Source organism: Eleutherodactylus coqui, chromosome 3 (assembly GCF_035609145.1).
Source record: "Eleutherodactylus coqui strain aEleCoq1 chromosome 3, aEleCoq1.hap1, whole genome shotgun sequence".
In the NCBI taxonomy this organism is placed as follows: domain Eukaryota; kingdom Metazoa; phylum Chordata; class Amphibia; order Anura; family Eleutherodactylidae; genus Eleutherodactylus; species Eleutherodactylus coqui.
The window spans coordinates 132,628,083-132,642,532 of NC_089839.1; the positions used below are offsets into that span (position 1 = coordinate 132,628,083).

General features: G+C 48.1%; 1 protein-coding gene across 1 annotated transcript in view; it reads left to right on the forward strand.

The window, feature by feature from the left end:
• Nucleotides 1-2,602: 2,602 nt before the first annotated feature.
• SERAC1 (serine active site containing 1) overlaps nt 2,603-14,450 on the forward strand; it is a gene marked incomplete at its 5' end in the record, with an annotated part of 58,670 nt that continues 46,822 nt past the window's right edge. Inside the window, 2 exons of the mRNA XM_066594879.1 lie at nt 2,603-2,624; nt 3,243-3,335. Of these exons, the coding sequence (XP_066450976.1) occupies nt 2,603-2,624; nt 3,243-3,335 (115 nt within the window). The remainder of the gene's footprint in view (nt 2,625-3,242; nt 3,336-14,450) is intronic.

Consider the following 14,450-nt stretch of genomic DNA (forward strand, 5'->3'; position numbering starts at 1 on the left):
ACGGATGGGTAGGATGGGTCCCATTTTTGGATGCTTTCTTGGTCTTTGCCGCTGGGGTCAGGTGCGCTTTTTCTGCAGTAGTTATTCCCCATGTCTTTAGAAGTTTCTCTCCTTCTTGAAGGTTGGTAATGATATGCAGGGAGTCATCTTTGTGGATTAATAGCTTTGTCGGGAATCCCCATTTGTACAGAATTTTGTTAGTACGGAGAGCTGTGGTAATGGGTGTCAGATTACGTCTTGCTTGCATTGTTGTTTTAGACAGGTCTATGAATAGCTGGATGCCAGAAAATGGGTTAGGTAAATTATTGGTTTTCCGTGAAGACTGTATCATGGCCTCTTTAATGTGAAAAAAGTGAATTCTGGCAATTACGTCTCTTGGAATATCTGCATGAATAAAGCTTGGTTTGGGACTGTCTGTGTGCCCTATCTATGAGACGTTCTTGCTCTGAGGAGTTTGGGAGGATTGTTTGAATCAATTGAGAAAGAAAGTCTTTCAAATTAGATTGAGTGACAGTTTCTGGGATACCTCGGAATTTGACGTTGTTACGTCTATTTCTGTCTTCTAATGTGGCGAGTTTATTTTTTATGGCGACTACTTCTTCTTCTAAGGCGTAGTGCGAGTCGATTAAGTTATTGTGGGAGGAGGTCAGTTCCGCCATTTTACTTTCGACGTGATCTGTTCGGTCGCCTAGTTCTTAAATTGTGACATTTACTGAGGAGCACAGCTTGTGCAGGTCTTTTTGCATAGAGTCTCTCAGTGCTACCACTAGATTTTTAATGAATAGCTCTGAAGCTGGTTGGTTTGTAGAAGGTAGGCTTAGAATAGGGTCTGCAGTTAGATCTATCATATTGTCTGAGGGAGAGGGAGAAGACACTCTCTGCCTCTGCTTCTCTTGGCTAGCAGTGGGGGAAGAGCTTGCCTCCGATTGAGAGCTGTGGCTGGGCACCATTTTACATGTTGCACTTTTCACAGGGCTCTTAATGGAGAATGCACTCACCCCTTCTTGTAGTGCAGAAGATTGCTGCTGCTCTCTGGATGTTTCCATAAAGTCTTCTGCAATGCCTGCTGTTGGAGAAACCTCTCTGCTGTGTGGAGAATCAGCTGCTGTCTCCTTATCTGCAGGAGAGCAGGAGGGAGGGGGGGAGCTGCAGGGCACAGCAGTCTCTCCTCTATCAGCGCTTCGGGCTGTAAAGAAACTTGATACTCTCTGTGGAGGAGCTTTGGAGATCTTTCTTTTAGCTGTCACTGTACTCCCACCGGCAAGTGGAGCAGCGGATTGTGTTTTTCCTCTTCTGGAATGCATTGTAGTAGCTTTTAGAAGGCTTAGAGGAGCGGAGGTTACAGGGATGTGTCCAGCTCGGTCGGCAGTCAGGCCACGCCCCCCTTCTACGAAATTTTTGACACAGTAGTCGAGTTTCTTCAGCTGATTAACCCAAGCCTTTGTGATGCAATCGAACTACGACATCTTGACGTTGCCTATCTCACAAAAACATTTGACAAACTCAACAAGGACAACACAAAGCTACAAGGAGACAAAATGAATTTCATTAAGGCTAAAGGTATAAACTCTTCCTTAATTGCCAAACTGGATCTTCATACCAATAACCTGACTCGACGCGCGCTGTCAGTTTCAGAGTCTTCAAGAAATTGCATGCGAAGACGGAGACCAACTTCAAGATGCAGGCGTTTTTTGCTCACTCCTCAAACAAGCCAAAGAAGACATGCAAACTAGGTTTCATGATCTATGTACCCTTGAAATACCAACGTTGGTACTCAATCCATTTTCAGCAGACGCAGGAGAATTTCATCCCAGAATACAAGAGCAGTTGATCGACTTGAAACATGATAGCGAAGCCCAAGCACCTTTCCAACAATACTATGAATATGGAGAGTGGCTATGAATTAAGTAATCAGGGGAGAAGGGCATTCGTAAGAGAGGTGACCAAGAACCTGATGTTCTGTCTGGCTGAGCTCCAAACATCCAGTGTGCAGATGGGAGAAAATTTCAGAAGGTCAATCATCACGGCAGGACTCCACCAATCTAGGCTTTATGGTGCAGGGGCCAGAAATAAGCCTCTCCTTAGTAATACACATGAAACCAAAAAGCACTTAAATGACCCTCAAACTGAGAAACAAGATTCTCTGGTCTAATGAAACCAAGATTGAACTTTTTGGCCTCAATTCTAAGTATTCTTTCTAGAGGAATCCAGGCACTGCTAATCACCTGCCCAATACCATCCCTAATACAGTATGGTGGTGGCAGCATCATGTTGTGGGGGTGTCTTTCAGCAGCTGGGACAGGGAGACGGGTTAGGGAAAGCTGAAATACCCAAAGGGACCTCAGACTTGACAGAAGGTTTACCATCCAACAGGATAAAGATTCTAAGCACGCAGCCAAGACAACACAAGAGTAGCTTAGGGGCAACTCTGTGACTTGTATTAAATTGAAAATCTCTGGAGAGACCTGAAAATGGCTGTCCACAGACAGCCCCCATCCATTCTGACAGAGCTTGAGAGGATCTGCAGAGAGGAATGGCAGAAAATCCCCGATTTTAGGTGGTCAAACCTTGTGACATCATTGCAAAGGAGACTGGAGGCTGAAATCCCTGCCAAAGAGTACAAGGTGTGAAATGCTTGTTTTTCATAAAAAAAAAAAATTACAAACATTTCCAACTTTATGTTGTGATTTGCTCTCAGCAAGAGAAACCAAATAATCTTGTAGCTATGATACCTTTTTAATGACTAACAAAAAGACAGGATGTTTATAGTGTGCTTTCGAACCTATTCAGGGTTCTTCCTTTAATCATTTAAGGTTCGAAAGCTTACTATAACATCCTGTCTTTTTGTTAGCCATTAAAAGGTATCATATCCACAAGATTACTTTGTTTCTCTTGCTGAGCACAATCACATTTTGCTCTACTGGCTAACTTGGTACCAAACTTTTGTCTTAATATTCTGTTGGAACTTTGTCATTATAGGGTATTGAGGGCAGAATGATGGGAGAAACTAAAATTTTATATTTTAATTTGCACAAGACCACAACATAACAGAATATTAAAAAAGTGAAGGGTCTGAAGACATTCCCACTGTAGTGTATATGTATATATTGTAACATTTCAGACAACCATTAACATTGTTAATATCACTAACCTGTGCATTAGTCCTAGGAGGAGCTGTTACAGTTCTCAATTCCACACAATCTTCATTGATCTTATGGTGTGACTATTTGCTTATGTTTTAGGAATCACAAACAGATTGAGAAAAGTGCTTCACAAAACTGCTATAAAAGCTCTGGAAGCTTCAACCAGACTGTTCTGGAAAGAATTGGATAGAGGTAAAGTTCAAGCATGTCTTGCCTTCTGTATACAGAGAACATTTAGGATATTTTGTTCCATTATGGAGAGCTCATCTACAATACAGATAAGATAGAATGTATCTTCGGGATCTATGCACATGGGGGGTGTGGTTGGTAATGACACTTCCCAGACAGTCCAGATGTAGAATGCATACGTGAATAAATCTCCATAGACAATAGCTGCTAATCGCCGCCATCCCTTCACACAGTAGATAAAACTGGCTAAATGCTACCCCAGTGCAAAGGATTTTTATACAGTTGTTCACTTCTTTGCTGAAGGCTCTATATGGAGCTTTTCGCACAGATTCTGCACCAAATCTAGGCCAAAATAGCACAGCATGTTGTGCTATTTTGACTAAAAAAGTATAGGCAGCCATGTTGGATGAACCCCATTTTATTGTCAATGGGGTCTGTTTGGTGCCACTCTGGTCTGACGTGTGCTGGTTTCGACGTTTAAAGTATTTTCATTGGTTAGCTCCCAAGACTGAGCCAAAAAGAAATCCAAGGTCTAATATTGAGCTTGGTGCATTGAGCTCATGGTGGCTGCAGGCGAATGCAGTCTAGGTTGAGATCCAGTAAGACTTCAGAGCCTGGGCCCTTTCTCACCACAGCCCCGTACTGTAGTGGCTTCATCTGTTTCTACAGTAAGTATCAGTCCAGCAGAATTCTGAAAAACACTTTTTGGTCTAAACAGCCAATAAATGTCTTAGACCTATTTAGACCTAATAAATGGAATAATTTTAAGTAAAACAAATAGTTTTCAGTGTATGTGGACAATGGTGGAGTGTTGGAGAAAAGCAAAAGGAGCCACAGCTAGTTTTGTTTGAGGTATTAGTGGGGCATTCAAGATGAGCATGCATATTAATAAGGTAAGTTGAGGAATGTGACTTTTGGTTGTATGACCAAATTAATTAACTTTTTTCAATCACCATATTGAGGATTATTGATAAATTGAGTTAGTTCCCTTTAACAACCCCCACATATTAGCCGGACACACAGTGGCTATAATAGGCATCTCTCACTTCTCATAGATATTGCATGTTGATGCACTATACAACCTGGCAGACGTTTTGCTGTGCTCACTGAAGGCAGCATATACTAGTGACAAGCTTGAGTATTTCAGTGCTCTGACACTTATAGGGTAATGTACAGCAATTTTTAAGATCTTACAGCTTGTTTCTGTATGTTTCTGCAGCCCCCAACAAGAAATGAGTTAATGTTATTGTTAAGGTGCTGCTAGTCCTGCCCATCCATCCTAACATCTTCTAGCTATTGCACTGCATACTTGGAAAACTGCCAATCACAGAAGATGGGCAGGGCTACTAGGTCTTCATGAGTAAACTTGCTGGGACCTGAAGGAACTTACAGGAACAAGCTGAAAATTCGTAAAAACAGCTGCACATTACCTTATAAGTGACAGACCATTGAAGGCCCTTTTACATGCTACGGTTATCGCTTAAACAACTGCACAGCAGGAAGAACTGCTGACCTTTTTAAATAAAATTACACATGCAGATAATGGCTTTAATCATCTGCATTTTCCTCCACGAGTTGTTTACTCAGCTGGATGGTTATCGCATAAACACATGCCCAGCTGAGCAAACATCTGACCAGTAGATTCTTCTCCTGGAAGAGTAAACTGTGTACTCATTATGTATGCAAAGCAAACACAATGAGTACACGAGAAGTCTTTTGAACAGTCAAGGGATGGCCTTTATGCGGGCTAAAAACTAGCTCTGAACGACAATTAAACGAATAGTGTCCAAGACTGCCTACGTTTACATGTAACGATTATCACTCGCTTTTGGCCGTTTAAACGAATTTTGAGTGATCGATTCGTTTAAAATGGCCTTGAAAGGGCCTTCAGCGAGGACAGCAAAAAGTCTGACAGGTTCCCTGTCCTGAAACAAAGATGGCCACGCCTTTCTCTGTCTACCTAATACACACTGCAGGAGTACACTATATCCTGCTTTGATCGGCCAGGTGAGCAGCATGTAGCTTCCTAGGCTATTAATACATAAAATGCAGAGTGTGCATCAAGCAGTCAGAGAATCAGTGGGCCATCTTTGTTTGTCTAGGATCAAGGAGCACTTTAAGACCACTGCACTAAAATTATAAAAATAAGACTGCATGCCTTAGTTTTACAATTGAAAAAGTTTAATTAAGGAATACTTAAAGGGGTTGTCCCGCGGCAGCAAGTGGGTCTATACACTTCTGTATGGCCATATTAATGCACTTTGTAATGTACATTGTGCATTAATTATGAGCCATACAGAAGTTATAAAAAGTTTTATACTTACCTGCTCCGTTGCTAGCGTCCTCGTCTCCATGGAGCCGACTAATTTTTGGCCTCCGATGGCCAAATTAGCCGCGCTTGCGCAGTCCGGGTCTTCAGCAGTCTTCTATGGAGCCGCTCGTGCCAGAGAGCGGCTCCGTGTAGCTCCGCCCCGTCACGTGCCGATTCCAGCCAATCAGGAGGCTGGAATCGGCAGTGGACCGCACAGAAGAGCTGCGGTCCACGAAGGTAGAAGATCCCGGCGGCCATCTTCAGCAGGTGAGTATGAAGACGCCGGACCGCCGGGATTCAGGTAAGCGCTGTGCGGGTGGTTTTTTTAACCCCTGCATCGGGGTTGTCTCGCGCCGAACGGGGGGGGGGTTAAAAAAAAAAAAACCCGTTTCGGCGCGGGACATCTCCTTTAAAGTGGTTTTCCAGGCGGCAGCAGCGGCTGTCAGTGCCAGACTATACCTGGGTCGAAGCCGAAGCCTCTGCTCCAACCCCCGTGTAGCGACGGATGCTCACAATTGCAGGTGCAGCTCTCATTAAAATCAATGGGAGCTGCCCTTGTAATTGCAGGCTGGGGTGCCACTGATTTCAATTAAAGGGGTGGTCTCGCGAAACCAAGTGGGGTTATACACTTCCGTATGGCCATATTAATGCACTTTGTAATGTACATTGTGCATTAAATATGAGCCATACAGAAGTTATTCCACTTACCTGCTCCGTTGCTAGCGTCCTCGTCTCCATGGTTCCGTCTAAATTCACTGGCAGCTTGCTTTTTTAGACGCGCTTGCGCAGTCCGGTCTTCTCTATTCAGCACGAGCCGCTTCAGTGTGCTCCCCGCTACAGCTCGTCTGCGCATGCGCAGACGAGCTGTCACTGCTCGGGAGCGCGCTGCAGCGGCCATTCTGCACCTTCCTCTGTTAGAGGAAGGTGCAGAAACTGGAGCTGCCCAGCGGAGAAGCCCAGCCCAGCCCAGCCCAGCCGCCCCGAGAAGCGTCCCAGGTAAGTGATGGGTCGGGGGGGAACTAGCGCTGCGCCGGGGGAACTAGCGCTGCGCCGGGGGGGGGGCTGTCGCTGCGCCGGGGGGGCTGCCGCTGTGATGGGGGAACTAGCGCTAGGCCGGGGGGGCTGTCGCTGCGATGGGGGGGCTGCCGCTGCGCCGGGCTGCGCCGGGGGGGGCTGTCGCTAGGCCGGGGGGGGCTGCCGCTGTGATGGGGGAACTAGCGCTAGGCCGGGGGGGCTGTCGCTAGGCCGGGGGGGCTGTCGCTAGGCCGGGGGGGGCTGCCGCTAGGCCGGGGGGGCTGTCGCTAGGCCGGGGGGGGGCTGTCGCTAGGCCGGGGGGGGCTGCCGCTAGGCCGGGGGGGGCTGCCGCTGTGATGGGGGAACTAGCGCTAGGCCGGGGGGGCTGCCGCTAGGCCGGGGGGGGCTGCCGCTAGGCCGGGGGGGCTGTCGCTAGGCCGGGGGGGGGCTGCCGCTAGGCCGGGGGGGCTGTCGCTAGGCCGAGGGGGGCTGCCGCTAGGCCGGGGGGGGCTGCCGCTAGGCCGGGGGGGGGCTGCCGCTAGGCCGGGGGAACTAGCGCTGGGCTCCGGAACCTAGCGCTGGGCTCCGGGGCCTTCACCTGGGCTGAGAGTCTAGCGCTGGGGAGCCGGGGGCTAGCGCCGGTTACCTGCTGCCTGGCGGTGGGCGTCTGGTCGGCGGCTGCGGGGCGTCTGGTCGGCGGCTGCGATGCGTCCGGTTGCCATGGAGACACAGCTGGCGGCGTCTCGGGAGCGCGCACGTCGGGCTGCAGCGAGCGACGGGGAAAGAGCCGGCGGCCATCTTGAGAAAACTTTTATAAGTTGCTGGAACGGTAAGTACGAACCAGCTAGAAATGTCATTTACAGGGGGGCTTAGTAATGTGTACTTAATGGGGGGGACTGGGCAAAAAAAAAATTTAACTGCTTCCTCGAGACATCTCCTTTAATTGCGTCTGCAATGACAAGTACCGGGCACTACAGAGGAGTTGGATCAGCGGCTTCCACTTCGATCCCAGTGTAGCCAGACACTGACAGCGGGCGCTGCCTAGAAAACCCCTTTAATATAGACAGTACTGAGAATGTAAATGGGACAAGCCCGAATTGAAAAGAGAGGTTGTTCTAAGCCATAGCTTTTAGAATATGTAGTTATCGTGTAAATAATTTCTTGTAAACCTTTTTGACTGCTGACCAAATGTGACATTCTGAAGATCATATTTATATATAAACATCTATTTATTCATAGAAAAATACAGCAAATCAAACATTGAGGACCACGAGCTTTCTCTTTGGCTTCTTTTGAAGGACACACAGTCAACAGATAAAAGAGTTCGATTGGAAGCTGTGCAGCAGATGGCGGGGATCCATTATTGGCGTGGTACTGACTCCTTTTCTATACAACGTACAAACTATGTGACATACAATAAAGCTCCATCGCATGATCAGAGAATACCATTTTTAGTTCTGCTTTTATCACAAAACCCTGAAAAAAAATCATCATGCATAATTTATGAAGATTTTTAATTCTGAGGTGGAAAACCGTCCATATCAGTGTTTAGTACTGTTACCCTGCAGTGTGGAAGATTATAAGTCTAAGGCCTCATGTTCATAGGCGGATTGGAATCTGCATGCGAAAGCCCACAGCAGAATCCAACCTTGCCTGTGGCCGAATACCCTGCGGGACTTCTACTTAATCATCCCATCTAAAGGTACCCTAACTGAAGATATAAATCTATAGGACAACATTGCATGGTGCAAGATTATTACAAGAGCGTCAATTCATATTTGACTGCACAAAGGTGAGGTGTAATATGGCCGATGATTGTTCTAGTGTCCACTGGAATCATAGAAGGGAAAAGCAGAATAAGGAGACTTAGAAGACAGAATTGCTTGCTACTTATGGCACAGTAGCTAAGGAGTAAAATTAGTGAGCCAGAATGGGGTCAATATTTGGGCTGATGGTGTTAACCCCCACGGTGGCCGGAAAAGTGTAGGCCACTCTTCCAAAAAGCTGCACTCCAGCGAAAGATAAGGGGTTGGTAAAGTGTCTGCTCCCTGGTGTGATGACTTAGGGTGTATTCACATGGGCAACAGCGAATTGTGCCTGACCTTCTCGGGCGAAACTTGCCTCACACAGCACACGGACACCCCTTCTGTGTGCAGTTTGATGTGTGGGTCATAAACACTTACTTGTTCTATTTTCATGCGAGACTTGTAGAAAATAGACCAAGCTGTGATTTTTCTGTCTCGCAACATCACAGCAAAAGAAAAATTACACATGTAAACACACCCATTTCAAATAATGGGCTGTATTTTCAGGCAAGTTTTGTGCATCTTACATCACGCTACTCGCACAATTTTCTGAGCCATGTGAATGCACAGAGTGTAGCGTTATACCCCCAGTGGAACAGAGTCCGCGGAGACAGGAAGGGGAATGGTCAACTCACTATTATTCAGTTCAACAGTATCCAGATGATGAAGCTTAAAGGGGTTGTCTCGAGGAAGCAGTGAAATTTTTTTTTTGCCCAGTCCCCCTTATTAAGCATACATTACTAAGCCCCCCTGTAAATGACTTTTCTAGCGGGTTTCTACTTACAGTTCCAGCGTTTCAGCAACTTATAAAAAGTTTCCCCAAGATGGCCGCCGGCTCTTTTCCCGTCGCTTGCTGTAGCCCGACATGCGCGCTCCCGAGACGCTACCAGCTCTGTCTCCCTGACAACCAGACGCCCCGCAGCCGCCGACCGGACCCACCGCGGCCGCCGACCACGGCACACGCTCTTGGGCCACAGTCACCCACCGCCAGGCAGCAGGTAACCGGCGCTAGGCCCCGGCTCCCCGGCGCTAGGCCCCGGCTCCCCGGCGCTAGGCCCCGGCTCCCCGGCGCTAGGCCCCGGCTCCCCGGCGCTAGGCCCCGGCTCCCCGGCGCTAGGCCCCGGCTCCCCGGCGCTAGGCCCCGGCTCCCCGGCGCTAGGCCCCGGCTCCCCGGCGCTAGGCCGTCACTCGTCACCCCCGTCAGGCCGTCACTCGTCACCCCCGTCAGGCCGTCACTCGTCACCCCCGTCAGGCCGTCACTCGTCACCCCCGTCAGGCCGTCACTCGTCACCCCCGTCACTCGTCACTTACCTGGGCGGCTCGAGTTTCTGCACCTTCCTCTAACAGAGGATGGTAGCAGAATGGCCGCTCCAGCGCGCTCCCGAGAAGATACAGCTCGTCTGCGCATGCGCAGAAGAGCTGTAGCGGCGAGCACACTGAAGCGGCTCGTGCTCAGAGCAGAAGACCGGACTGCGCAAGCGCGTCTAAAAAAGCAAGCCGCCAGTGAAATTAGACGGAACCATGGAGACGAGGACGCTAGCAACAGAGCAGGTAAGTGAATAACTTCTGTATGGCTCATATTTAATGCACGATGTATATTACAAAGTGCATTAATATGGCCATACAGAAGTTTATAACCCCACTTGATTTCACGAGACAACCCCTTTAAGTCCTTTACAATCCAGTTTTCCAAGTTTAGTCCTGAAGGTAGTGGCTTCAAGGTGCTGCTGGCTTTCAACTACATATTACCTATGTGGGTTTTTCACCACAGCGCTAGAATCTTCAGCCTGAGCTATGCACACTTTATCCTTCAGAAGTCAGATCCAGAAATGGTTGTTAGCTTGTTCAAGGGGACAGTTTGCTACACTACATCTTCTGATCTTTCTAGAACATTACATTTAATTATATAACTTTTGCTCGACCCTCAAACCCACTGCTGATTGGCTGATGGGTGAGCGGCTGAAAAGGAGTTGAGTCACTGGTCTGTTTAACCCCTCCTAAACTATACTTGGCACAAGCGACCATCTCCAAGTCTGAGCAACATCACAGAATACATCACATTTGAAAACATTCTTATGTAGTGTTATTCTTATATAGTGCCGGTTTTGGATTACTACATAGATGGGACTGCAGATGACAGAGTTCACCAGCTCTTCATGTAAAAAGCTCCTAATAGTTATCACTAATGGAAAGCAGTCAGTGTATGCACCCAATCGCACAGTGCAGCAAAGGCAAGGTAGAACGCGTGACGTCTCTAACAGGAAGAGCTGGAGGCAGCACACGGCAAGAAAAAGGGCGTTTTTAACAGAATGGGTTAGAAGAGAGCTAGACCACTCGGAGGAATGACCATTGGAAGATCCGGGAATCATTCGCATATAGTGTGGATGGAAGATACTTATTCGTCAATGTCCTGGGGAGACACTTTGGCAAGCTATATATAGATAATGCTGGGTTCATTATGACAGCATGTACAGATCAGTATATTAGGTTAATAGGGCAAATTTAGCGGACAGGCTTCTTTTAAAGCACAACATGTGAACACTATTACAGTAAGATATTAAAGTAGAGCTAATATACATACTCTTCCCAAAGAGGAGTTACTTGTAAGACCTCCAAGAGCTATATACACACTACAAACAGTTTGTAACCAAGCTTTATCTTAAAGGGGCACTGCATTGATTTTTTTTTCATTAATAATGTAGCTATCCTCCAGTATATATGTTGGCTAGTGCTACTTTGGTTAGTTATACCTTTCTAATCTCCCAGCCTCTTCCTCATGGTCATGTGATCTCTGTTCTGACCAGCTCCGATTTTATTTCAGGTTATGTGTTCAGGTTTTAGTCTGTTTCTCAGTCTATTTGATGCTGTTACATGACCCATACCACAGAAACTGCCTAGAGGGGAACACAGACACTCCTATGACAGGTACTGATGATGATTAGAGGTTCCTGTCACAGTTATAATAGAGTATACAGCTCCTCCTCTTGACTGTATACTTATGGCCCATAGCTTATTTAGGTGACTACAGAATGTAATAACAGTGTTTTCCCTTCGACATCATGACAGCATACATCTGGAGGTTGCTCACCTGCTGACCTGATGGGACAGGAAAAGGCAGAGCATAAAAGAAACCTCCCCTCCACCAAACTCCAGTGCTTTTCCTGTCCCTTCAGGACAGCAGCGGCAGAGCTCCAGCGATGCTGTCCCATGCCGGAGGTTCCAGGGCTTACCGGTGAGCGGCGGCATCTCTCCTGGCAGCCCCGGTTGCCCCAGTGGGAAGTACCTCATCTGGGAGCTAACTGGGGCCTGCGTGGGCCTGGGTCCAAGTACGGGCTTTCCGGCACCACTACGGCCGTCATTTAGGCGGCGGCCGCCATCTCTGGGTCCAGGGCCGAGCAGCAGCATTCCTCAAGGGGGCGTGGCCTCGGCGGAGCACCGGGAGTGACGCGGTGACGTCAGACGCTCCGCAGGGGGTGTGGCCTATCGGAAAGTGGGCGTTGCCTAGCGCGGCTGGCGCCGGATTCAATTTTTAAAGCTCCTCTGCACCAGGGAAGCAGCTGGTGTTTCTTCACGCCGGGGAATCGATCCTAAGTACAGGAGTTGATCCCACAAGCGCAGGATGTCGGCCAGAGAGGACCCAGAGAATCTCCAAACTGTAAGTGGTCCAGTGGGCCAACCTACAGACACCTGCACTACATACACTTCCTTACTAACAGAGTTCTCCCTTGTCATTTCAGGACAGGGATACTCAAAAACCTAGGGAGGCTAGGAGGAGGAGTAAAAAGTGTCCAGTGTGCTTGGCCAAACTCGACGACTCCTACACCAAAACATTATGTGCCGTTTGTTCTGCAAAAGTTCTGCAGGAGGAAAAATCTTCCCTTATGTCCGAAATTCGGTCGGTCGTCCGGGAAGAAGTTCAGTCCTCCCTCTCGGACCTTCAACCTGGGCCCTCAGGGGTTACACGAAGGTCTGCTTCGGCTGTGTCAGAGTCCGACTCTGACATGGCGGAAGATTTGGAGTTTGATAATCTTGGGGAAGTGTTGCAGGAGGAGAAAAAGTACCTTTTTTCCACCGCTGACATGGATCAACTTTTAAAAGCTGTACGTAGAACCATGCCAGGTGGAGGAAGATGTGCAGCAACCCCGCACGGCGCAAGACGATATGTTTGCGGGATGCCACACTCAAACAACTAATCCTGAACGAGTGGGATTGTGTGGATCAGGCTCCGCTAATCCCTAGGGAGTTCAAGGAGCGCCTTTTATTTGCGGGAGACGAGGTGGCGTTTCTGGACGAAATGCCGAAAGTAGATGCAGCTATCGCTATGGTGTCCAGGAAGTCTGGATTACCATTTGAAGATACGTCCCACTTAAAGGACTCCTTGGACAATAAAGTGGACATGACCATGACCATGTCCACGTCCAGCCTTATTATAAAATCCAATATCACGGCCACTTCTGTGGATCAGCTCGCGTCCCTAATTGACCAAAAAGCCTCCAGGAAAGAGTTTGCGAGCGGCATCCCTCTGCTACAGATGGCAACGGGGTTTCTGGCGGATGCCTCTATTGAAACGGTCCGCTTCGGAGCTCGCATGGCAGCCCTATCCAACACCACCAGAAGGGCAGTCTGGGTAAAGGAGTGGTCGGGGGACTTAACATCCAAAAACAAGCTGTGTACCCTACCCTTTCGGGGCGCACGCATTTTTGGACCGGACCTGAATCGCCTGCTGGAAAAAGCAGCTGACAAGAACCAGGGACTGCCAGCCATCAGACCGCCCAAGAGACCCTTCACTCCAAGTCCCTCGTCTACATACGCTGGGAAAGGGAAGACCGGAAGATGGTCTTATCCGAAGGGTGGAAGGGGTAAGACTCTTATTGTTGTCCCTCAGCCCGCATCTTCGTGGGCGGTAGACTGGCTCGTTTTGCCACTAGTTGGCATAACATAACGACTAGCGAGTGGGTGCTACACCCGGTGGTGGAGGGGTACAAGATCGAACTAGAATCTCGCCCCCCTGACAGATTTATTGTAACCTCAATCCAGTCTCCAGGCCTAGAGCAGGCTCTGTTGAGAGGTGTACAGAACCTGCTGGATCTTGGCGCGGTTATCCCCGTCCCCAAGAAGGAACGGGGGAAGGGATTTTATTCCCCCCTTTTTCTGGTTCCCAAACCAGATGGCTCCCACCGAACAATAATTAACCTCAAAGAACTGAATAAATTCATTGAGTATAGGAAATTTAAAATGGGGACTATCAGAACTGCAACTCCCCTAATTGCCAGGGATAATGTAATGGCTACAATTGACCTAAAGGATGCTTACTTTCACATCCCTATTTACGCCAACTCGCAAAAGTTCCTGAGGTTTGCGCTGAGAATGGAAGGGGAAACCTGTCACTTTCAGTTTATTTGCCTCCCATTTGGAATTTCCTCTGCTCCGCGGATTTTTTCCAAGGTGGTGATAGAAATGGTTGCCTTTTTGCGCAATCGTGGGATTATTATCGTCCCCTACTTGGACGACTTCCTGTTGGTGGCAGATTCCCTGACTATTCTTGGGTTCCACGCTTCAACTGTTTAAGTACCTGGGTTGGATTATTAATGATCTAAAATCCAACATGGAACCAGAAACCAGGAAAAAATTCCTGGGAGTCATTCTGGATTCCAGTCTCCAAAATTCGTCCCTTCCTCCTCTAAGGAAACAGCTTATTTTAGAGGAATATTCCACTCTCTATAAAAAATCTAGAGTAACCGTAAGAGACGCAATGCGGATCCTGGGGCTAATGACTTCGTGTATTGGTGTGGTTCCCTGGGCCCAGTTCCATAGTCGCGGTCTCCAGTCACTAATCCTTCAGAATTGGGACAAGTTACAGTCCTCACTTGACCAGACAATCTCTATTTCTGCTAAAGCCAGATCTTCACTCCGCTGGTGGTTGTCATCGGACAACCTGTCACGGGCATCCGAATGGAACTTTGACCCTGCAATAATAATCACAGCAGA